We start from the raw sequence: 23,766 nt of genomic DNA, 5'->3' as shown, positions 1-23,766 counted from the left end.
TCTTATAATTTTTTTAATTTTTTTTAAATTATTTTGATCTTATATTTTAGATTACTTGTTAATTAAATTAATATAAATTGATTATGGCTATCATTATTTAGATATTTTTTTATATTAAAAAAAATTTAACCCAACCGACAGTTTGGATTGCGTAGACCTACCTGGTAAAACCTAAAAGTGAAGTTAAGCCGATAAAAAAGAGAGTAAAGAACAGCTTGATGAGCCTCTAGGCTGACCGAAAAATAAAGAGAAGAAAAAAACCTATTTTATATTACATTTTGCTGAATATATACAAGAGTCATTTTAAGTTTGAGGCAGCAATAAACAGAGTGAAACATTGCACTAGATAGAGAACTGATATTTTGTATAATATGCCCTGACATAAGAAACAATGACACACATTGCGGTATATGCTATAACTCAGCAATCCATCCTAGAAAAATATCCAGTAATTCTTGTGATGTTCCGTCGCCTGAGCTACACCTGATACCTGACCTGCTGGTTCACAATAAAGAGGTCATGGCGGGTAAATGTATAGCCACCATCCAAACACCAGTTGTGCTAATTTGCTCTGCTTTAACCAGATGGTGCAAATAGCATGCTCTGAGACAGACATGTGAACTTGATATTTTCTGAGTGATATTGTGTAGCCATCCGATGCGTGCAGAGATTACTTTGACAAACAATTTCAAAACTTTTCCAGAAATTGTCAACAGTAACATCCAAAACAACTGCTTACCACTTTCAATGATCCAGCTTAGCGAAACGCCCCTTGATTCTTGTTCTGCTATCTGCCCGAACCTTGCGGGATTCGTACCTGATACGTTTATCGTACCTGTTGTTTTTTCACAAGAAGAATGATGGTTTAAGATTCCCAGAAGAACGACGTCTAAGACCACAACTCGTGCTAATGAATCATCCTTGCTAAGATTATGCAACTAACATAGATGTTCCACTTGTTGCACTTTCTTCAATGTAAGTTTACCCAGACCAGAAAAAAGGAGTTCATTTTGAATCTTAATTTCTCAGTTATGTCAATGCATTGAGAACATGCTAATGTCAATTTATTTTCGTGGCGTCACATTGATTTTAGAAAAGTTCATGCGAAAACCAAAGCTGAATAGTGTGCAAATTAACTAGAAATGTCGACCTTGGAATGCGCATGTTCAGGTCCTTTTCTATTTGAAAACAGGGATTTGAAAACTCATGCTACTGAAGGCAAACAGGGGGTGCAAATACCTCCTTGTTTGCTTCTTCTCCTTGTATCGTGAAATAGCAGAATCTCTCTCTTGGCTGTTTAATTCATGTGTCCCAACATTTGGGAGAACTGGTAATTTTCCAATTGAAGAGGGTTGTGGCTCTGCTTCATGGCTATCATTTATGTGACTTGCACTGTCACTGATTTTGAACTCTGCTTCAGGAACTGCACAACTCTCCTCAAAGTTGCTTCCTGGTGATGTCGAAGGAAAAGAAGCTTGATTTGCAGCTTCACCATTTTCCTGAATGAATGAAAGATAAATTACTCTGCTTTTATTACACTAAAAACACATGTGACATTGATAATTACAAGAGCTAAATTTAGAAGGAAAATCAAAGCATAATAAAAATAAGGTGAGGAAAGGTGTATAAAATATAAGAAATTCAAGTTAAAAACTCTTCAGTGTTACCTCTTTTTATAGTAAATACTGAAAGTTATAAGATTGAAGAATTAATAAGGACTAATTTCTACTATTATTAATTTTTAATTAGTTATCATAAATGAACAATTAAATCTAGAAAAACCAAGGGTTTTTTTAGTATAAAAACCATGAGTTTCTTAATCTAATTTCTCATTCATCTATAATTTGTTTAATTATAACAATTTTTCAACAATTCCCCACGTAAATAAAAATTAACTCACCAGTTTAAAAACAACTTAAAGATTTTTTGAAAAATATTGATTTAGTAGATTATTACATTAGGATAGGTAGTTTTTTACTTTGAACATTTCTTAGTAAAATATTATCGGATTTACTTGGCTAAATAATGAACGTAATGTTTTAAGTTATTTAGTTTTTTGTGTAAACTAAAACAATATTATTCACATAATTATGTACCTAGAGATTTTCTTTGGTTCTTACTGTTATGTTTATTTAGCCCTAATAACTTTTAGATTCATAAGTGCTTTAGATAATTCAGTTTTTGTTAAAAATTCATAAACAAACAACTATTTTTCTCATTCATATAAGTGATCTTTTATTAAGAGTATTTTGGTATACTTGATCTGGTGTACCAAAATATAAAAATCACTAAGAGCTTAGCTCACCCTTTATCACGCTATAACCAATACTTATTTCATTATAAGAATAAATATGAAATAATAATTTTCTAGTGTTATCGAGAATGTTATATGACATAGTTTTTTACTTGAATCTAGATCTTGAAATCTTCAATCAACTAGGTATGGTTACCATCATTATACTCTTTCATCTTTTAAAGGCTTTAAGTCCATTTCTCTTGATGAATTATACACAAGCTCTTTCAAAAGATCTTTGGTTAGAGGATCCATAATATTTTTCTTTAACATTATATAGTCAATGGAAATAATTTCATTTGAAAGTAGGTGTTTAACGACTTTCAATTCTATATATTACCTTGTGCTTTTCTAATTCTAGACTGATTATTGCAATGGATACAAAGAGCTAACACTAATTTTAGCCAACATGGAATATCCTCTAAAGAATTCTGAAGCCATTCAACTTTCATTTCAGCTTTGTCAAGAGTAATCCATCATAGACCTAGCAATACACGTTTGTTTGGGGCATTTCCACAACACAGTTGCTCCACTAAGTGTGAAGACATTGACTTGTAGATTTTGAATCCTAGAGTCAAATATTCAATTAACATCATCATACCTTTCTAGTATTGTTGAGTAACCAGTGTAGTATATTCTATAATCCAAGATGTACCTCAAATACTTAAGTACTATTTTTATTTTATTTCAATGATTTATACTTATATTACTTGTAAATCTACTCATTTTACTAATTGAAGAAGCAATATTGCACCTTGTGCAATTCATAACGTGTATTAGACTTTTAATTTTTCAAGAATATTTTAATTAGCTCATTCTCTTACCTCTATTCTTAGACAAATATATACTTATATCAATTGATGAACAAAATATTTTAATTTTGACTTGTGTACAAGAAATTTATATGCACTACTATTGTAAACATATTCGATAAATACACAATTCACAATCTTAGATCATATCTTGATCTTTTTAGGATCAAATATTACTATATTTGCGAGACACCCCCATAATTTGATGTATTTATAGGAAAATCTTTTATCTTTTCACAATTTATATAGTGTCTTTTCTAACATTTGATGGGGATATTTTATTAAGTATACAATTGACTATTAAAATTGTCTATTTCCACAAGTTTTGAGGTGCTCCTAAACTTATCAAGATATTATTCATCATTTATTTTAATGTTCAGTTCTTACGTTTTATAATGTCATTTTGTTGTGGTGCGTAAGGAGCAGTATTTTAATGAAAAAAACTATTTTGAAAACAAAATTCACCTAATAATACTTCATATTTCCCACATCTATCACATCTTATTACTTTTATCTTTTTGTTAAATTAATTTTCAACTTCATTCCTGAATGTTTAAGCATTTCAAGAGTTTCATTTATAATCCCAAGCAAATAAGTATAACAATTCCTTACTGAATTATCTATAAAAATAATATATTATTTTTCTCCACTTCTAGTTTGCAAAAACTTTAAATTATCAATATCTTAGTGGATCAAGTCCAGAGGTTCATTATTTCTTTTAATTGTTCGAAAATATTTTTTTTTTAAATTTTGATTCTACATAAATTTCACACTTATAATTTTTATTTTAAATCATACTTTGTAATGATTCCTAGATTATGGATATTTGCATAAAATTATAATTCACATGGCCTAACATGTTATGCCACATATCAAAAGACTCAAACAAATAAGAGGAATTTTTTTTTTGTTCTGATAATTGGTTTCAATGATCATTACATTCATTTTAAAAATATCATCTCACAAATACCCATTTCATATAAACATATCACTTAAATTTATCATTCTAAAAAACTATCTTAAAACTATTTTTGCCCAACAATGATTCAAACACTAAGTTCTTTCTAATGTCAGCATGATACAATACATTGTTGACAGTAAAAAGCTTTTTGAATGTTATCTTTAATATGACATTTTCAATACCTAGTACCTTAGAAATTGATGAGTTCATCATGTATAGGTTTTCTATATCAACTTCTTTGTAATTGGAAAACATCTTCTTAATGCATGCATGTCTTGTAGCATCAGTGTCAACCCACCACTACTCAGGATTGTTGATAATGTTGACTTCGAAAATAAAACAAGACAAGTTCATTTATAAAACTTTATTAGTGAGATGATAAACGTCGATGACATTGACTTGAATAATTTTTTTCATAAGGTTTTCTTGCTTACCTTTATTTCTGTAATATTTGGCTAGATGCCTAGTCTTATTGCAGATAAAACACTTGTTATTGAACTTCTTGAAAACTCTTTTACCTTTTACAATAAGCTTCTTTTGTTTTTTGTTATGAGACTTTTCTCTTGTTCTATAAAATTTGCTTTTATGACACTAAAAGAGTTAATTCTCCTTTCAAATAATTTATTGTCATTTTTCTATTCTTAACCTCAAAATGAGATCTCCAATTCTCATCTCATTACAGTTATGTTTAAGATACTTTTTAAAGTTTTTTCAAGATAATAATAATTTTTCAATGATTGCAGTCACTTGAAAGGACTCACTTAGGAATATACTTTCAGCATATATATTATACAAGTTGAGTTGAAACTCTTGAACTTGACTCATTATGATTCTTGAATCAATCATCTTGAAATCTAAAAACTTATTGACTATAAATTTCATCATATTAGCATCTTCAACTTCATATTTTTTATCTAAAACTTCTCACAGTGTTTTTGCCCTCTCGATTAAACTATACACATCATGTAGTATATTGTCCAACCCATTCAAGATGTAGCTCTTGCACACAAAATCAATATGATTCTATGTTTTTGCAATTGCCATATATTGGAGTTGGATTCATTTTCCAATGATTTTATCACTTTCTCGGTTAAAAACTTTATCAAGTTCAAGATTGTTAAATAGAATATTATCTTTTGTTGTCACTTATTAAAGCTCAAAACATTAACTTTTCAGGTTTTTTACTATGCACTATGGAAAGTGATAACGAAATCCTCACTAACAAAGTAATACTTGCCGAAGTAACATTGGTTGGAACAACCAAATCTTAAGTAGAAGACATTATATAATCTAAGAAAACACAATAACCAATCATATTTATAAATAAATATTTTAGCTTCACAATAAACAAGAAAAAAAAATAAAAACTTGTAATAAAATAATTTTTTAAAATAAAAATATTTAAATTATGCAAGATAAAACCAACAACCATTTCACTTACAAAATGTATCGCATATAAAAATTATATTATGTGAATAACACTTTCACTAAGAAAGTTTTTAGAAAAAATTAGAGGGGTCAAATTATTATGCTTAAAACCTAATTTTTTTAAACGAAATTTTCTAAATTGTATCTATTTACCACACTAACTTTTTGTATATGTAAATAATGACATATACATGAACAAAACTGATCAGATAACTTTGATATTAATTTTATAAAGTATAAGCAAGAAAACATAAACTACTATAAATAAAACAATGATTCACTTAATAGAAAATATAAATCAATAAGATTTATGATATGCATAACATCATCCAAGTAATATGAAAAATAATTTTAGAAGATAAACTATAACTTTAAAATAGAGATATATACAATAACCTTATGAAATTAAACAAAAAAAATTATAACATTCTAAAATGTTATGGATTAAAATATATAGAAATAAAATCAAATCTATATATGAGAATATATCCACTAAAAAGAAAATTAAATAATAAATTAAATTTTAAAGATGTTAAAAACCTCTTTTATAATTAATCTATATTATTATTTTCATTATCAATTTTTTTCTCATAAGACAAACTAAACAAAGTTTAATATAAAAGATTAAAACCTTGAGATTATAAATCAAAGTCTATAAATATATACATGTAACTCAAATATCTTTAAATAAGATGAATTTAAACTCTAGATTTGAAAAAAAAAACCAAAACATGAAAAAAAAAACACACTAAAAATAAAATGAGAAAAACTGTAAAATCTAAAAAAATTTAATTTACACTCTTCATTTATCTTCTTTTTATAATAAATCTTGAAAGCTCAAAGGTTAAAAAATTAATAAGAATTAATCTTTATAATTATAAATTTTTAATTAATCACTATAAATAAAAAAAATTGATATAAAATAATCAAAAATTTATTTAATAGAAAAATAAAAAAAATAATTAATTTCTCTTTCATTTCTCTTTCATTTAATTAAAATAAATTTTCATCAGATAAATGACTGCATTTCCATACGAGTCAGGCTTCAATCTCACTCACTGGTTCAAGAAGCTGACAAAGTATCTCGTCCTTGAGCTGCCTGCAAGCAGCATTACGATTCTGATTCGAGAATGACATCCTGAACCAAGTCAAAACCACAGTAGTCCATCCACAAAAACTGACTAGTATTTAGCACCTACGGCCTTTCATTTTCAAAACAGAAAATTTTTACATGAAGATTTAGAAAGCTAAACTCTATCGTCAATGGCTAATCGAGCTTGTAGTTTAATTTTTCCCACAACCATTCTGACTAATTTTCAGCCAGAGAAAAAAAGTAAACAGTGATGAGGAAATCGAACAAAGGTTCAAGAAATCTCAATCAAATTCATGCAAATATCAACAAAGGAAACGAAAGGGGAACCACAATCAGTCAACTAATTCAAAGAAAAAAAAACCATACAGCTGGGTTTGGTTGGTAATCCGGGATTTTTTTCCTTTTTTTTTTCAAGGTATTTTTTTGTAATTAAATGGCTTTGTTAAATGCTTCGATCGAGACTTTTCACTACAGCAATGAGCAGAATTGGAACCTTCATAGTACTGACTATAAAAATCATCTGAACCTAACGACAAACTGCTCGCGCTAATTTAAGCTTTACAGTCATTATTAAGAAGCAAAAATGGATACTTGCCTTAGGCAAAGGAGGTGCTCCTAAAGCCTGGAGATTTGGGCCCGAATTACCGGACATAATGAAATCATCAATGCTAACAGCAGTGCTATCCCAAATGAACAAATCCGAATAGCCATCATCAAGTCCAGACCCCATAAACCCACCCGTTTCTTCACTAAAAAGCATAGACTGCTCAAGACCCAGATCTTCAAGCCCCAAAATTTCCATCAATTCATTCCCTGAAGGACACCCAGTAAAACCCTCAATCGGCCTACGATTGTGTGTTGAAGGAAACGAAGAAAGACTGTGTCTTGCCAAGTCACAGTTTTGGCAGAAAACAGAGTGCTCTGTTTCACAGAAGATTGAGACGGGGGATGTGTGACAAACATCACAGAGGAGTGAGCGAGTGTGCTTGGAGAAGAGCTGGTTTGTTGAGTGAACTTCATGGTCACAAGAGAGACAGAGCTTAGCTGAGTCAGCTCTGCAATACAGGAGAGCTGTGGTGTCATTACAGTAATCACAAAGTCTTTTTTGCTGTGGTTTGGGGTTCATGATGGTTGTTGTTTCCTGTTTTGGTTCTTGCTGCCCGATGATGTTGGGGTTTAAGAGGATATATATAAAGAATCTTATATATATATATATATTCTCAAACAACTTACTGTGTACTATAATATTTATCGAGTGGTGATCAACAAGACAAGATGTGTTCGTTGGATATATACATATATAGAATGAGCCAGAAAAGCATGAGAAAGCTGATCTTTCTTGCCGTTCCAGAACAACTATCTTGAATATTGATTGTCCTTTTTGTTTGATTTTTCTAAATCAATTTCAATGATTTGACATGATCCATCTTTTCATTTTTTTGTTTCTCAGCTGCCAAGTTCTTGTTTGAATATAGTTTTATTTTTCGAATTTAGTAATTCAAATGTAAATAAACAATAATTACTGTTACCAAATTAACTTTTATTGAAGATTATGTCTTTCTTATTACTCTAGATTTGTGTTCAGTGATTCGCAGCGGGCTGGTAAAAATTTGAATTAAAAAAATGTTAAAATAAAATTTTGATCTGATTTAGATGAGATATCTGGTTAATTAATAATTTAAATAAAAAATTATCGTATTAATATAAAAAAATAACAACAAAAAAGAAATAAAAGACCCAACATGAACCAATTTAAACTATAAAAATCTTAACGTCCGAGGTGGAACATAAAAAAAAGTTAAAAAAACTCAGTTAAATTAAATAAATTCATAAATTTTATAACAATAAATATAAAATTAAAATAATTTTATAAAATAAATAAAATAACATGAAAATATAAATAATATATAAAAAAATAGTTATTGATGTAAAACCATCATGAATCTTAAAATAAAAGTTACCTTATTAAATTGAAATGTCAAGATATTTTAAGCATTACCTTGTAATGTAATATTTAATTTTTAGAAATGCCTTATATATACTAACCAAACGGTGTAGGAGTCGCTCATATATTGGTGCGTGTACATTAATATATAAAAGTTACCCTGTAATGTGAATATTTTTTTTATAAATATATTTAATGTACATTAATTATAAAAAAATTCAATAATTTTTTTTTAAATTTATAATAAAACTAATATAAAATGATATTTTTATGACTTTCATGGTTTATTGGTTGCGGTGGAAATATCAAGACATAAATATAGGATTTCTTTATTTTTATAAAGGGTATTTCAGCAGCGTAAGAAGTGGGGACAATGTAGAATGAAGTGTGTATCCTTGTTATGTACTTGTAGTTAGCAGTCGATATCTGATTTATCTCGGCTCTTCAGGGCTTCATGATTTCAAATTGACAAGAAGAAGAAGAAGAAGAACAAGAGTTGATACATGAATTGTACTTCATTCATTACCTTTCCATCACGTGAGAATGATTAAAAGCCCATGACTCTTGTTTACAAACGCATGCTTATTTAAAATATGTATGTTTTAAAGCAATGGTAGCGGTGATAATTTAAAATATTTTTGTTTAAAAATATATTAAAATAAAATATTTTTATTTTTTTAAAATTATTTTTAATATTAGTGATCAAAATAATATAAATATATATATATATATTTTTAATTTTATAGAGGTACAGTCCCATGTGATTTTTTTTAAATGAAATTAAAAAAAAAAAGGAGAAAAACTTGATTTTGAAAAATGAAATTAAAAAAAAAGGAGAAAAACTTGATTTTGATTGTAGCTTTTTATGCATTAAATGGGTTCTATATTAGAAAAAGAAAGTAACCATACATCACCGAATTTCTATTCCAAACACTCTCTTACAGTTGTCTGACTATTGTTGCTTTGCCTCGACTCATTATTAAAAAAAAAGTCAAGGGTGCTTAATGATTTATCATGGTGGTCAACTCGTGTACTGTCGATTGTTATGGTATAATAATGTTTTTGCTCTCCACGGTAATACCAAAGGAAGAGCAATTTATTAGAAGTAAAATGGTTTTTTTACATGTTTAACTGGTATTTTCAAAGTGAATGGGTTAAATCAGTCTATTTATATTTTTGTTATGCAATAAAATTACTAATTTATTCTTATAATAGAAAAACATTGTTTAGCTAACAAGGGTTTCATTATCTTTTTACTTTTATATATATATATAAAAGCTTGTGTGTGGACGTTGCCACCACCTCTCTGACGATGCGCGCGATTACGTCCGGCAACAAAATTTGAACAACCATCATGTATCCTAAAAAGGCTTTTTGAATTTTTATTTTTAATTATTGTTGACTTTACTTTATTATGTTTTTTATGAGTTAATTACAGTTTTATAATCTTAACCACCAATTTTAAATATTAATATGATTTAAAGTAATTTTTTTAAGATTGTTTTAACATATTATTTTTTTTTAATTTTTTTATTTGATATCAAGTTATTAAGCTATTTTAACATATTATTTTTTTTATTTGATATCAAGTTATTAAGCTTTGAATTTATTAATTTATTTTGTTTTTTTATGAGTTAACCCATATTTTTTTAAAAATAATTTTTTTCTCTTTAATTCTTTAATATTAAATTATTAATCCTTAAGATTTGTGATTTTTTTATTATTATGCTTTTTAAGCGTTGTTTTTTTTTAATTTAACTTTTTTTCTAGGTTGTTTTTAATTTTTTTTCATGATCTATATTTTATGTATTTTTTTATTTAATATTTATATAGATTATTTTTTTTTTAATTTCATTCATTAAAATTATTAGATTATTAAACCAATACGAGATTCAAATTATCTTGAATTGATTTACATTATCAAGCACAGCTGGCGGTGTAAAGCGTACGACCTAGCTAGTCATATAAAAGACAAAACTTGCAAGATCACTTTTAGTAGAACCCCCACGATTACTGAAGAGCACAAAAATCTAAAAGGCGAGGCCCCACACGTGCTGACGACCACAAAAAATCTAAAGTTCAAATAGTTGAAAAACACGGCACCTGGACTTTTCACCCGTCCCTTGCCTTCGCGTCATAATGTGCTAAATTGCTAATATTCCACGGGGATCAAGAGGAGCCACTCTTGAGTTTTTTTAAATAAAATTGAAGTCAATTGATTTATCTTTCAAATGCATCCTTTTTACCTATATCTGAAGGATAGATCAATCGAATAACTCAAAAGATTATCCATGGATGAATTGGCTGAAACGAAGGAAAATCTTTCGATTGAAGGATTAAGGAAACACAGATTTTTTACAGGCAATTCATGTTCTTCCAACAAATCAAATCATATAGACTGAAATTAATTGGATCAAAGGAACAATCCATGCCATTAAAAGTTGCTCATGGAAAGAACGTTTGCTAGAATGAGAAATATAAACACGGTCGGCGTCACAAGTTTGTTGCCGATATCTTTTGCTGACTGACAAACACCATTTTAGCTACCGGTTCCTGCAATCCTTCGGGTATTATACGAGGCGCACTGTTTGCACTTGTGCCCAGCAACGTGAAATGCGACTTTGCTAGTGCTGTTGCAGTCATTGCAGAGGATGGAGACCTGTATAAACACCCAAGCGAATGAGAGAAGATCCCGCATCAAGGAATTTTCTTTCTGCACCAAGAACAGGACATGTATCCATGTTTATTTGTGGGCGTCAGGGTGTGTGGATGGACGGTCACATGTACATGTAATTATGATGAATGTTTACATGTCCCACCCATATTCCCCAACCCAGGAAAATTAGATGGGTTGCGCAGCCTACCAAACATTGTCCGTGAATGAGCAAGCGTTCCAGCTTTCTCAGAAATGCATATGACGAGGCTCCCTAAAATGCCTTGATTAAAAGACCCATTATGACACGGTATTTACCATGAATTTTCACTGAATTTCAAAACCTAGTCCGAGTCATAGGAGTTTGAAAGCACCAATATGATAGACCAAATGAAGTTTCAAGAAACAGCTTTAGGGAAACATCAGTCAAGTGGGTAACCCATCCTCCACTATGAAGAATGCTACTTTTCAAAAGGCCTTATAATGCATATTTCCTTTCCTTAATATCAATAAAGAAGGAATTGTTCATAATAAAGCATGTACAAAGAGTTAAAAACAGACAACCAGCTCTTCAGAATGAAATTGAGGGCGGTCCCAAACCACCCCTCTATTATTCAGTCTTGTTTTTATCTTTTAGACATCAAAGGACTCGCTACTTTAAAGAACTTTTGGTGACAGTTAGTATCAAGTCAGTTTAGAAGTTCTGGATACTTCGAATAATTGAAGGGTGGTCATTGCAGATTTGCAATAATCAAATTGAAACTGCAAAAAAAGGACAAAGAGACTACCTCATACTGGTATGGCTCGGGCATTTGAACAGCCTCAATCTATCAAAAGAAACTTCCCCAATTATTGCAGAATACTACTTTATAGAAATTAGGCAGAAAAAGTTATAACCTATAGTAACTATAATTATCATCAAAGCTAAAGGCTTAAAGCAACCATTCAATAATCAAGACAGACCTACATAAAAAGGAAAACTTCTACACAAGGGACACAGCTACATGCTTCAAAAAAATAAATCACTGCTCCCACGAAACAATATATGTACAAGGCAAACAGCCAAGCTTTGTGATTCCAATCCAAACTACACCCAATAGAAATAGAAGCATCACTCCAAACCAGGCAAAGAGAGGGAGTTTATGGGAGGAGAGGGAAGCTAGGTTTATTTGAAACAGTTGTGGGCAAAATGTATCATAAAGTCTATGGTGAGAGCCAGAATAAAGTCAATCAATCGCATGGCAGCATCGATCTTATCTTGTCTATTCAAATTACATTTGGCATTACAAGAGCTTGCTATGCTGTCCATTAACCATTCAATATCATTACTTGGCTGCATGAGATCAGCTCATATACAAGTTCACATGACCTATATAGTACAGTCAATTAGCCATTGCTGTGTAGCAACCTTCTTTCCACCACACTAATATATCCAGGGTGCTCGATAACAACCTATTCTTCCAAGGCATGGCATATAAGCATGAACTATAGTTCAAATTTTTGCAACAATTCTGACAATTAAAGGGGGGAAATGTCATACCTCCTCATCTAGCATTTTCCAATATTCTGAGGTGTTCATCACTGTCTTGGAGCAGATTGGACAACGATACCTGGTAATCAAATTAAAAATGTTGTATACAAAACACAATCATTTGACTAGTTAAAATCAATTGAAAACAAATAAGCAGATAACATCTATGAAGTTTACTGCTGTTGTTTTGCCATTTCATGAAAGCAGTCCATGTGCATGGTATGTCCGCACTTCATAACCGTTGCTTGTTTAACTGAGTCAAAAAGATACTGTTGGCACATTACAACACTGTCAGAACATAAAAATTCCTTTTCATTCCTGTAAATTTGTGTGAGTCAACACAAACCTCGTAACAGACAGGACAGTAATTTTTCATGGAGTTCTCAACACATGAGTGATTATCACTCATATCAATTACATAGCAAGATCCTGCACACTTCAAATCATTAGAGAAGATAAAGCAATGTCCAATTGGTCTGGAAACTAATAGCATCCACAAGACAATCAACAGGCAGCTAGAAAATTGCATGCAGAACCTGAGGGCAGAATAATGGATAAACTATTTCCCTTAAGATTGGCCAATGGCTCTGTAACTTTTTGAGCTAGTGTTAATACACTAAAGAGACAAAACGGGTATTCAGGTTGCTCCATCTAGACTTTTTTTATGTTATGACAAATCTCGAGTTTTGTAACTTCATATATTAACTAATGCTAGCTGCTCACCCAAGTGCCCTTTTATTTTCTCAACAGGTGATTTCAAGAATCTCCCAACTGACAAATCTGTAGCTTTTTAACTTAATTTATAATTTCTTCCTTTTCAGCTCCCAATTGCCTACCTAGAGAGCTTCAGTTTATATTATTGCATTCTGGTTTTAAGTCCCATTGAGACCTTGAGAGTTTTACTCAAATCTGCCAACCATGGCTAACTTATGAAGTGCGATGTGATTTTCTTTCTTGTATGGTATATTTAACCAGAATCTTATGCCTGGAGCAAATAAGCAAATTATCATAAGTAGTAGTGCCTAATAAAATTATCTCAGAGTTGACAGTTGACTTGCTATCAAATCTAATTAATAAATGATAATATTCAAAATTAAAGTCATAGTAAGTCGGGGGGGGAAACCCATCACAACCTGCAGCAGAGCCACATGCATCAAAAAACAAAGTGAAACGACAAGTGACTGAATCATAAGAGTCAGAAAAGCAGTGAGTTACAAACCACATTTCTCACAGTGAAAAAAATTTTCACGGCCACCAAGTCTGAAAACAACAATTTAGGTAACAGTAAGCATAAACACAAATTATGACAGCAGGAACAACAAGAAGGAAAGATATCGCCCCTAAGAAACGAAGCTAGCTATGGATTAAATGTATAATGAAAGTCTCTTAACTAACCTACAAATCCCACAACTATCACAATGGAACTGCTGTTTGCTTGTCTGCAAAAAATTAACACCACCACAATTAAACCAGAGCAATCCTAATATTAACTCGTCATACTGTCAGTCATCTCAATAAATTATAACTCAATATTCACTTACATCATCGTCATAGAATTTGCAAATATCACAAAAATATTCACCCATCTTGACACCACACTTCTTGCAAACCTGAGCAACCTGAAAAAAAAAAAATTAGATTAAGAGTTTTTATGCTTTTTCCTCAAACCCAAAAATTAGATTGAGAGTTTTTATGCTTTTTCCTCAAACCCACTGGGTTATCCATACCTCTTGCTCTGTGTTGCAAACTGAACAAATAACCTGTAACACCAATTGTTCAATGAAATCAAAATAAATCCACAAGAAGGAAAAAAGAAAAGAAGATAAATTACGAAATTGTGCATACTTGTTTAATATCGTGCCTGACTATTTCATGACGATCCTTGGGATTGCTCAGCGAGCTCTAAGACACACACATAAAGAAAGAAAAAATCCCTAAACTGAAAAAATAAAAGGAAATAATAGAAGCAGATAAAGGGCGAGAGGTGGTTACGGTAGCTTCATTATGGCAGTGGCGGCAAGAAAATATTTGGTTGCAACATGGAGCTCGGATTTTGCATCTTCTCCGGTAGTGCTCGCATCTATTATTATCACAGCACCAAAAGAGAATAAGAAAAGAAGAAAAAGAGAAATATAACGATGGGGTGCGAGAGAAGAGAGCGAAAGGTTGCAGACCCATATTGGTGTTCCAATTCTGCGGTGTCTTGTAGCTGCTCTGTGCTTCTATGAGACTGAGAAGCAGGGTTTTGCTCTTCCATAGCTATTGCGGTTGTTTTCTCCAGAAGAAGCACCTGATTTTTTTTTTTTTAAATATACAGTGTTAATCCCTCGTTTCTCCGTTTGTTTTTCCTTCGAAACCGCGTTTAAGTGCATTTAGCTTAAAAAATATTAAATTAATATTTTTTTTAATAGTTTTGAATATCCAGGATACACACTGCTTGATTTCATTGCGACGAACAAGAAACAAACCAAGTTCTATTTTCTAACAGCTTTTCAAAGAATTCTCATAATCGAAAACCCTAAATAGAATGGGCAAATCACTGTAGTGCATGCCATTGTTCATGCATACGCATGGCTCTGTTTGTTGCCTCCGTTCCTTTTTCTTTTTCTTTTTTACCTATTTTATGACTAAATTGATAGCTGATATAATTATATTTATTAAGAAATGAAAAGATTAAAAGTGAAAGGATGAAAGTTAAAAAAAGATAAAGATAATGGATGGCTCTTCAAAAACAAGGGTCAAAAGTTAATTTTGATCCTTCTACTTTCTAAATAATCAATTCCTGGTCCCTTAGTATGTCAAAAATTCAATTTAAATACATAATTTTATATTTCTTATATTTTTAGTTTCTAATTTAAAAAAAAGTGAGAGTAACTGAATTGTAGTTGTAAAAAGAGAAAATATTAATTCATATTAATTTCAATAAAAAAATATTTTTGATGTTAATGGGTTTTATTTGATAAAAAAAAAAAATTAAACTTAAAAGTATTTTTTTTTTTTTGGGTTATTGAAGTCATAACTGAGTTTATGAAGATACATATACTTTTCTAAATGTTTTGGATAAAAATAATTAGTTAAAAATCAAGATTTTTGACAAAAACAATCTATGGTCTGACTTTCTAGTGACACTTTCGTTATTAAAAACTAGTTTAGCGGATAATACATTATCTGTGTTAGTTTTTTTTTTTTTTTAAAAGTCATTTTTCTTTTAATATAAAAAAATAAAAATTAAAAAGACCTAGCATGAGAGCCAAATCTTTTTCTGAAAAGATCAAGCGCGTAGGCCCGACACACTCCGACAATTGTTTTACTCTTTCCTTTAGGCTGCCTATATGTTACACTTTATTTCATTGACTAAAAAGTAATGCGAGATTCCAATAAATTGGGTATCATTGAAATTTCATTTTTTTTAGTGACATCATAACGTCTTTATATATATATATATATATATATATATATATATATATATATATATATATATATATATATATATATATATATATATATATATATATATATATATATATAGCAAGTATTTTTTTTTACAACTCTTCATGATTACTTTTTTTTTTATTAAAAAAATTATTGCTCACTAATTATCTTTTATCTTTTATAAAACTTTATTAAGTTGCTATATTTTTTTATGTTATTTGATTAAATATTGTTTGAATTTTTTTTTCAAGAAATTATATGCCATTATTTTTTTTATATAACATTAGCACGTGTTTTGCTTTTGCAGCACTCCATGATGGTTTTGGCTTCCGATAAAAAACAGTTTGCTCACACTGAAAAAAGTTCTCTATGATTTAAAAGATACTTTGCTAATGGCTACGCCTTTTTTTCTCCAAAATAAAATCCAACCCGCATTGTAGTGCAGGCCAACTAGCTGACATGCACTAGACAATATGCTTGAAATGTTCCATATAAAACAAAATCCAAGCCTGAAAGGCTTACAAACGTAGAAAGTGGGCATCACATATCAACTCCGCAACCTCAATTCATGTAGAAAACTCACATGCCGCCGGAAACCGTCATCAATTTGCTCTATGGTGGCCACAGATGGCCTTTTCTCAAGGGCTTTTAAACCTCTTGATGGACTTAAAAAGGAAACAATTAGAGATCATATTACGTGGGTTTTTTTTTTTTTTCTTAAGGTAAGATTGATGATTAAAAAAATTAGATGAAATTACTTCTAAGAAATAGCAGTATAAAAAATGGAGGAAGAAGTCATAAACAAAAAAAATTAAATTAGTCATCAAAATATACAAGACGGTAATAATATTTTGGTGGAATCAAATGCCTTGAACAAAAATCTATGGTTAATTTTATGGATTCGATAGATAGAATATTTTATTGTTATTTACTCTAATATGTTAACAGTGAATATTTTACTGGTGGATTCATGAACAAAAACTGATCGTCGGAAAAAACCTCGTAGAGTTATATGATCGATGCATGAAAAGAGAAGCGCTCTCTTTGCAGTTTGCAAGATTCTGTATCTCCACTTTTGAGATTGAGATCCTTCTATATGGTGGCCCTTCAATACTTTTGAACTTTGAGTTTGGCCAATTGGCACAGGAACTATCATCTACCTCCTCTGATACCGAGACTTTCTTGGCGACTGATCATGAGCTAACAATTAGCTGGTTATTATAAAGAGAAGTTGACGCATCATGACCGAAAGTAAGTGACTGTCCAGTCAATAATTCAAGCTGTCCAAATCTCCTCATCTTGTTTTCTCATGTCTGCGTATGCATATTATACGCTCCTTGATGCCTTCTTGTCACGTGCATATCAATGAAATACCCTCTTTTTATGATGACCATTGACTTCATCATGAGCTGAGATGAAAACAAGCTTGTTCTCTAGTAAAACACATGCACTCAGCAAAGAAGATTATCTAGAAATAATTTTCTTCCTCTATATAAAATGGAGAGCCATAACATATTCCTTTAGATTCATGCAACAGTTCTTGGTTTTCTTCCCATGCAACAGTTCTAACAGGAATTCTTCTCAGTTTTTTCTGTCACTTATGATTGAGAAAATAAGAGATGTATCCACGTATTATCCAAAAAAAAGAGATGTATCCACGTACTAATACTATTGTGGAAACTTGAATAAGAAGATCGGTTGAAATTCCATGTAAATCGCGACATAAAAAGCGAAACTGTGTTTAATCTTGCTGCAAAAATTCAATTAAAATCGCGAAAATTGTGTTTAATCCATCTGCAAAAATTGCTGTTAATGATAGAATTTAATCTCTAGTACTGTTTTGGCTGATGTAGCACCACATAATTAGTGGTCAGAAAAGCAAGGTTCTACCGAAACTCAGATTGATTCATACTCTTTTGGAAATGTAATTTCATTCGCAATTAGTTGTGGCAGCATATAATCAAGGAAGAGAAAATGACTTCTTCGAAAAACTGTAGTAAAATCTGACCGGAATAAAGATGAAGACATGGTTCTCGGCATAATATTTTCCATCTATGACCAAGTTAGTTGGGGAGAGGGATTTTTAGCAATGAGAAAATTAAATAAGAATGATGCGATGTTTAGCGCGCTTGAGACATGGAATAAACTCTGTGATCTTGCTTCCATTTTTCTGCAAGACAAAGGGATAGATACCATCACCGCCGAAAAAAGATGTAAAGGGAAGGAATGCAATACCTTTCTTTATCTAGGATAAAGCAGAAGAATCGATGGCAGCACAAACAAGAAAGAATGTTCCTTCTTAGACTTTTTGGGTGTGGAGGAAAGCGCGCAATAGGCAGTTTAAAAGTTGGAGATGTCTAACTTGACTAGCTTCAACTTTCTCCCTCACTTCCATTCCATTGATGCCCTACCCACAACCAAAAATCATAGAAAAGAAATTCAAAAAGTAATTTATGCGCACTTATATATTTCTGCTATTTTTCCTCAATTGGTCTCTCCGATTCTGATATTTGAATGGATGCCCTTGGAACATTTACATGATGATGCAAATGTAAATATGGTTGATCAAAATGCATGTTAATAGTGCTCAAGATTGCAGGATTGTAGATTTGAGGAGGCACTTAATTTTAATTTAATTTGTTTTCCTCTGAGAATTTATAATATGGAAGGCATATATGATGATCTGAATGATTTTATGGAATATGCTTTTCTGGAACTGATTTAAAGCGAGAGCAAAGGGATATGGTCAAATATTCAGAGATTGTGCGATGCTGGAATTCTGCACTGATCAAATAGAGCAACGATTACATAAAGCTAACTCCATTGACATAAGGGAACATATTACACACAAGCTAATCAAAGCTATGAAGCACTTAACACAAACAACGTCTACATAGACTACTAAGCATACAGCGCACTAGCTGTACTACTAAATCGAGCCAATTTTTATTCTTCCAACTTGATACTGAAGCAGTAATTAAATTAAGTTTGAGACTGGTAGGGTTTGAGCATTTGATTGAGTGAGCCACTGAGGTGGAGGGACATGACTTCATTGGTGGATCCCAGCAGCTTTCCACCAACGAATACAGCCGGTACAGGCGCACTACACCCCATCCTTTTGAGAGCCCTTTCCATTTCCCTGCCTTCAGCGTCTAGGTCAATCTCATGAACCAGAGGGTCCACCCCAATTTCTTGGAACAGGATTTTGACTGCATAACACAAGCAACATGTGCTCTTGGTGAATATCACTACCCCGTGCTCAGAGGCCATTCTCGACACCTTATCCATGCTGTCACTCCTGATTAAGCCTTCTTACTATGTGAAGAAGTCCTTGGCTTTCTCTAGAGTTTATTCAGATCCTAAAGACCACCAGATCAAATTCAGCTAAAAATTGGATCCAGCGGTAATGTTAGGGCGGGGGCAGGCAAGAGAGAAAAGGCGTTTTAAATCAGAAAGTTGTTTGAACTTCTGCTCTCGCGCTAGACTATATATAGGGACAGATTAGGAGAGTCCTTTTGTTTTTTCAAGAACATTCAAAAGTGGAGCAGCTTTACTTAGATGCCCAAGTGGGTGAAAGTTGCTTTAGACTGAGCAAGTTGACAACAAGAATTTGCTGCACCGCTATTGTTCAAGTACTGACGAAACTGACTGTTTATACAATTATCATAACCATCTGATATGAGGACTATTACTGCTTCATCTTTGCTAAAATGGAAGGATCAAAGCAATGATCATACTGTGGGATTCATACAGTCTAATATTCATAACAGACGTGCTCATGCTATTGATCATTTGTTCAGCTTTTGCATATTTCATGGATACAATTATACTCTAATTTATATTTAAAAATATATTTTTATTAAAGTTTTATATCATTATATTACATTTAAAAATTATTAAATTTTCCAACTGAAACATGTTTTATAATAATAAGTTTGATAATATAAGATAGCTTTAATTTATAATAAATGCTCATTTTAAATGCAGTCATATTTCACAATTTAAAGGATTGATTGGTGTGATTAACTATTAAAAGTGAAAGGATAAAAAAAATTCTAAGTTTAAAATAGAGATACTGATTCAATTCAAACTAAATACTATTCAGTCATTAGGTCATATCTAGAGTTATAGCTCTTGGATTTTAGTTTAGGTTACATGGTTAAAAAACTAAGACATAGGCCTAAAACATTTATGAAGACTCAATTCTACTATTTGAAAATCAAAATCTTAGCATCAAAATAGAAGTTTAAATCTGTCTTGCAGCCCAAATACTGTTTAATGTTCAGGTCATATCTCGAGTTCTAGAAGTCCAAATGACCTTATTCTTGTTTTGTTGGAAAGCTGAGACAATGTCCCATAACTTTCATGAAGGCTATCTATTCAAATTTTGTGTCCCATAACTTTTATGAAGGCTATCTATTCAAATTTTGATATTAACAATGATATTTTCTACAAACAAGAAGATAAGGATTGTTACCAAGTTAAAAGGTGACCATCTACTCAATAATTAGTCATCAAATCAATAATTTCAAATTTTAGCATATAAAAAAAGATATTTGCCATGCATTTAGGCATCTTAGTTTTTAGATCAAGATCATGTTCTTGCTCACTTTCTATATATTTTTATAAGGTTTAAGTTTTACTTTCATTAATATCTTATTTATGCCTTTCATTTCTTTTACTATACTTATATAATCATGTTCTCCTCTTGTTTATTTATATTTCTCTTCTTCATTATGTTTAGCTAAGTTTATTATGTCAATGTGAAAAGATTTTACTAATGGTGTTAGGATAAGTATAATATAAACTCAATATGGACTTCAATGATTATATCCTAAACAACTTGCTATTAACATGTCTTATCATTTTTATCTTATTAATTCGTTATACCTTGTTTGTTAAATGGTTAATTTAGATTTGTGTTGTATAACAATTAGTACAATAAATGCTTGATTCTTCATGGCCAACTATATGGTATAACCGACATATATGCTATGAAATGAACTTGATTTATTATTAACAAAAATTAGCATCATGAATTCCTGACAACATTTAAAAGTATTGGTGTTACTTAAATAAGATAATTAATATGATTATGTTAATAATTTATAGTAAGATATTAATGACAAATCATCCGATTGGAACTTTTTTTGTGTGTGGTTTCCAGTTGAGCAATAAAAATAGTTTATATTAGGGCTATTCATGGTTCGGTTCAAACTACAAAAACCAACAGAACTGAGTAACTCAAATTTTGAAAAATTTAAATCGAACAAGACCAAAAACTGGTTCAAACCAAACCGGTTTGGTTTGGTGAAATTTGATTTTTTGCCATAAAACCGAGAAATCCAATCCTATCACATATGGGTTTTTTTGGTTTAGCTAGAAACTTGTTCAAATCCTGCAAATATGGCAAAGCCCTAAAAGTTTTAGCATCTCGATTAATAAGAATATTTGTTGGTAAAAAAATTTGCAAAGCAAAAGAAAAGGACAAATTGGATTTAGGAGGCTAGCCTTCTCCCATGGGCACTGGCTGTACTCACACTTTTCACTAGGCCACCAATCTAAAGTTGGATATTTAAAATTATCATTAGTTTTTGTTTTTGCTATGGAATTTTTTTTAGTGTGCTCAGCAGACCAATGCAAACAATACTAAAAACCAGAAGCACTATGTCTGTCTCTATTCTCTTTTACCCATTTAACAAGAAGACGAACCGAATCTTCCTGATAGCTTGCATAGAAATAAAGAGAGAATCCAAAGAGATGGAGATGTTGATTTTTGTTTGGCTTTCATAGAAGAGATGGAGATATAGGTTTCACAGAAGAGATGGAGATGGTGCACAAAAATAAAAAGAGAAGCCAAAGAGATGAAGATGTGGGTTTTTGTTCGGCTTGTGCAGAAGAGATAAAGATGTTGCGCAGAAATAAAAAGAGAAGCCAATGAGATGAAGATGTGGGTGGATGTCTTAACTTTTGAGTTTTGAGATGGAAAATGGAGGATGACAGCTTTTTATGTTATTAGTTTTGAGATGGAGAGTGGAGGGCGGGGTAATTTGTTAGGATTGGGTTAATTGCAATATTTATATCCCTTTTGTTTTTTTGGTTGGCTCAGTTCAGTTCATCGATTTCTATTTTAAAACAAAACCAAACCGAACCAGTAAAATTTTATGGTTTTAAAAATCGGTTTTTCATCTTGGTTTAGTTTTTTCTGTTATTTTTTTTTAATTTTTCAGTTTTCTTGTTTGTTTGGTTTTTTTGAACACTCATAGTTTATATTATTTGAAATACCATCAGTGGATCCTCTAACCTTGACAAATGTATTTATCATTATTTAATCTCCACATTAATCTTACATCTTAAAGTTATTTGTAACTCATCATCATCATTATATAGTTAACCTTCATGTGGTTCGATCTTAATCTTATCAGGTTATTTATTACTTTGATATTTTTACATTTGAAAAAAGATATCAATTTTTTGGTTATCTTAGCAACCTAAATAAAAAAACATTATGAAGCTAGTCCATTTACTAGATTCCTCGCAATCACCTTCTTTAAATCCTTTTACTAAAAGTTTGGGAATGAGATGGCTTTCGGTGGCTGCGATTCTTAGTGCTGCGCCCACCAATTTGCATGATTCTTTTGAGCCCACGACCATACAAGGCTCTATTCTATATATACTGCTACAATCCATCTTATGCTAGCTCTTGCATGTGTGGATGAGCATTTCAATTAAGTCGATATGTGCACACCATAAATGCAGCTTTTTATTTTATTTTATCAAAATGAGATAATATTTATTGTGTTTTTTTTTTTATCAAAATGAGATAATATTTATTGTTCTCCCTTGCATAAGATTTCTATAAAGCGTAAGTCATTAGTCTTAAGCAAAATCATGATTTCTATAAAGCAAAGTCATTAGCCAATTAATTAGTTCGATGTAATATTATTATATTCAAGTAAATATATATTTATTATTAATAAAAGCTTAACTTATCTTTAATATTCATATAACATTAAATTAATGAATCTAGAATAAAGATGAAGTTTATGAGATAACAAATGCTTTGCAAAATAAATTATAAAGATATTATAATTATGAGATTTTTATCGTATTAAAGCATTGTTCCTAAAATATTCATGGTTAATTCTTTTTAAAATACTGAACATTCATTAGAGTAGTAAAAAATGATATATATTATATTTTTTTTATAAAAAGAAGCAGATGCTCTTTATAAGTTGAGGTATAAGGGATACTCAGAATTAATATATAAGTTTTTATCATAAGCCCCGTACATTGAACTAACCGACATGAGAATATCATATGGAAATATCACTTATGTCTATAGAAAGGATTACGTGTCAGTTGTGTAAATGATTCTTAGACTTGAGATCACTAAGTTATCTTATAAAGAGAATATTATGCTTGGATCCTATTACATGTTATCTTAATCAAGGTAGTAAAATAACAGACATTAGCTGTATATTAAAATATATAAAGGTACTTGAGTGATTAAAAGAGGATTCATCACCCTAGGTAAATTAGAAAAAAATATTTTATTTGTTCTCAAATAACATTGACTGAGAAAAATATTTCATTTGTTCTCAAATAACATTGACTG

At 30.7% G+C, this 23,766-nt stretch overlaps 3 protein-coding genes across 6 annotated transcripts; all 3 read right to left on the bottom strand.

The window, feature by feature from the left end:
• Window positions 1-249: 249 nt before the first annotated feature.
• LOC105132042 (zinc finger protein CONSTANS-LIKE 13-like) lies at window positions 250-7,931 on the bottom strand. 3 transcript variants are annotated; one of them, XM_011035305.1, is made up of 4 exons: window positions 7,183-7,931; window positions 1,240-1,499; window positions 740-835; window positions 250-498 (listed from the first exon to the last, which is right to left on the bottom strand). In XM_011035305.1, exons 1-3 carry the CDS (start codon window positions 7,711-7,713, stop codon window positions 745-747), a joined length of 882 nt encoding a protein of 293 aa, XP_011033607.1. In that variant the 5' UTR covers window positions 7,714-7,931; the 3' UTR covers window positions 250-498; window positions 740-744. The 3 variants fall into 3 exon arrangements, with proteins under 3 accessions (XP_011033607.1, XP_011033606.1, XP_011033605.1); XM_011035304.1 differs by having other exon boundaries at window positions 250-495; window positions 7,183-7,930; XM_011035303.1 differs by having other exon boundaries at window positions 250-835.
• Window positions 7,932-10,832: 2,901 nt separating this feature from the next.
• LOC105132041 (zinc finger (C3HC4-type RING finger) family protein) lies at window positions 10,833-15,134 on the bottom strand. 2 transcript variants are annotated; one of them, XM_011035301.1, is made up of 12 exons: window positions 14,891-15,124; window positions 14,709-14,796; window positions 14,562-14,618; window positions 14,444-14,476; window positions 14,258-14,335; window positions 14,112-14,155; window positions 13,936-13,976; window positions 13,063-13,145; window positions 12,894-12,985; window positions 12,726-12,795; window positions 11,974-12,012; window positions 10,833-11,191 (listed from the first exon to the last, which is right to left on the bottom strand). In XM_011035301.1, exons 1-12 carry the CDS (start codon window positions 14,971-14,973, stop codon window positions 11,072-11,074), a joined length of 828 nt encoding a protein of 275 aa, XP_011033603.1. In that variant the 5' UTR covers window positions 14,974-15,124; the 3' UTR covers window positions 10,833-11,071. The 2 variants fall into 2 exon arrangements, with proteins under 2 accessions (XP_011033603.1, XP_011033604.1); XM_011035302.1 differs by lacking the exons at window positions 10,833-11,191; window positions 11,974-12,012 and adding an exon at window positions 12,485-12,637 and having other exon boundaries at window positions 14,891-15,134.
• Window positions 15,135-18,901: 3,767 nt separating this feature from the next.
• LOC105132040 (Thioredoxin superfamily protein) lies at window positions 18,902-19,676 on the bottom strand. The gene has a single exon (XM_011035299.1). The coding sequence runs from the start codon at window positions 19,434-19,436 to the stop codon at window positions 19,131-19,133; it is 306 nt and encodes a 101-aa protein (XP_011033601.1). The 5' UTR covers window positions 19,437-19,676; the 3' UTR covers window positions 18,902-19,130.
• Between the last annotated feature and the right edge of the window lie 4,090 nt (window positions 19,677-23,766).

Source organism: Populus euphratica, unplaced genomic scaffold, assembly GCF_000495115.2.
Source record: "Populus euphratica unplaced genomic scaffold, PopEup_1.0 scaffold26.1, whole genome shotgun sequence".
NCBI classification, from domain to species: domain Eukaryota; kingdom Viridiplantae; phylum Streptophyta; class Magnoliopsida; order Malpighiales; family Salicaceae; genus Populus; species Populus euphratica.
Note: the sequence above shows the minus strand (reverse complement) of the source record. Positions and strands in the feature narration are given on the sequence as shown.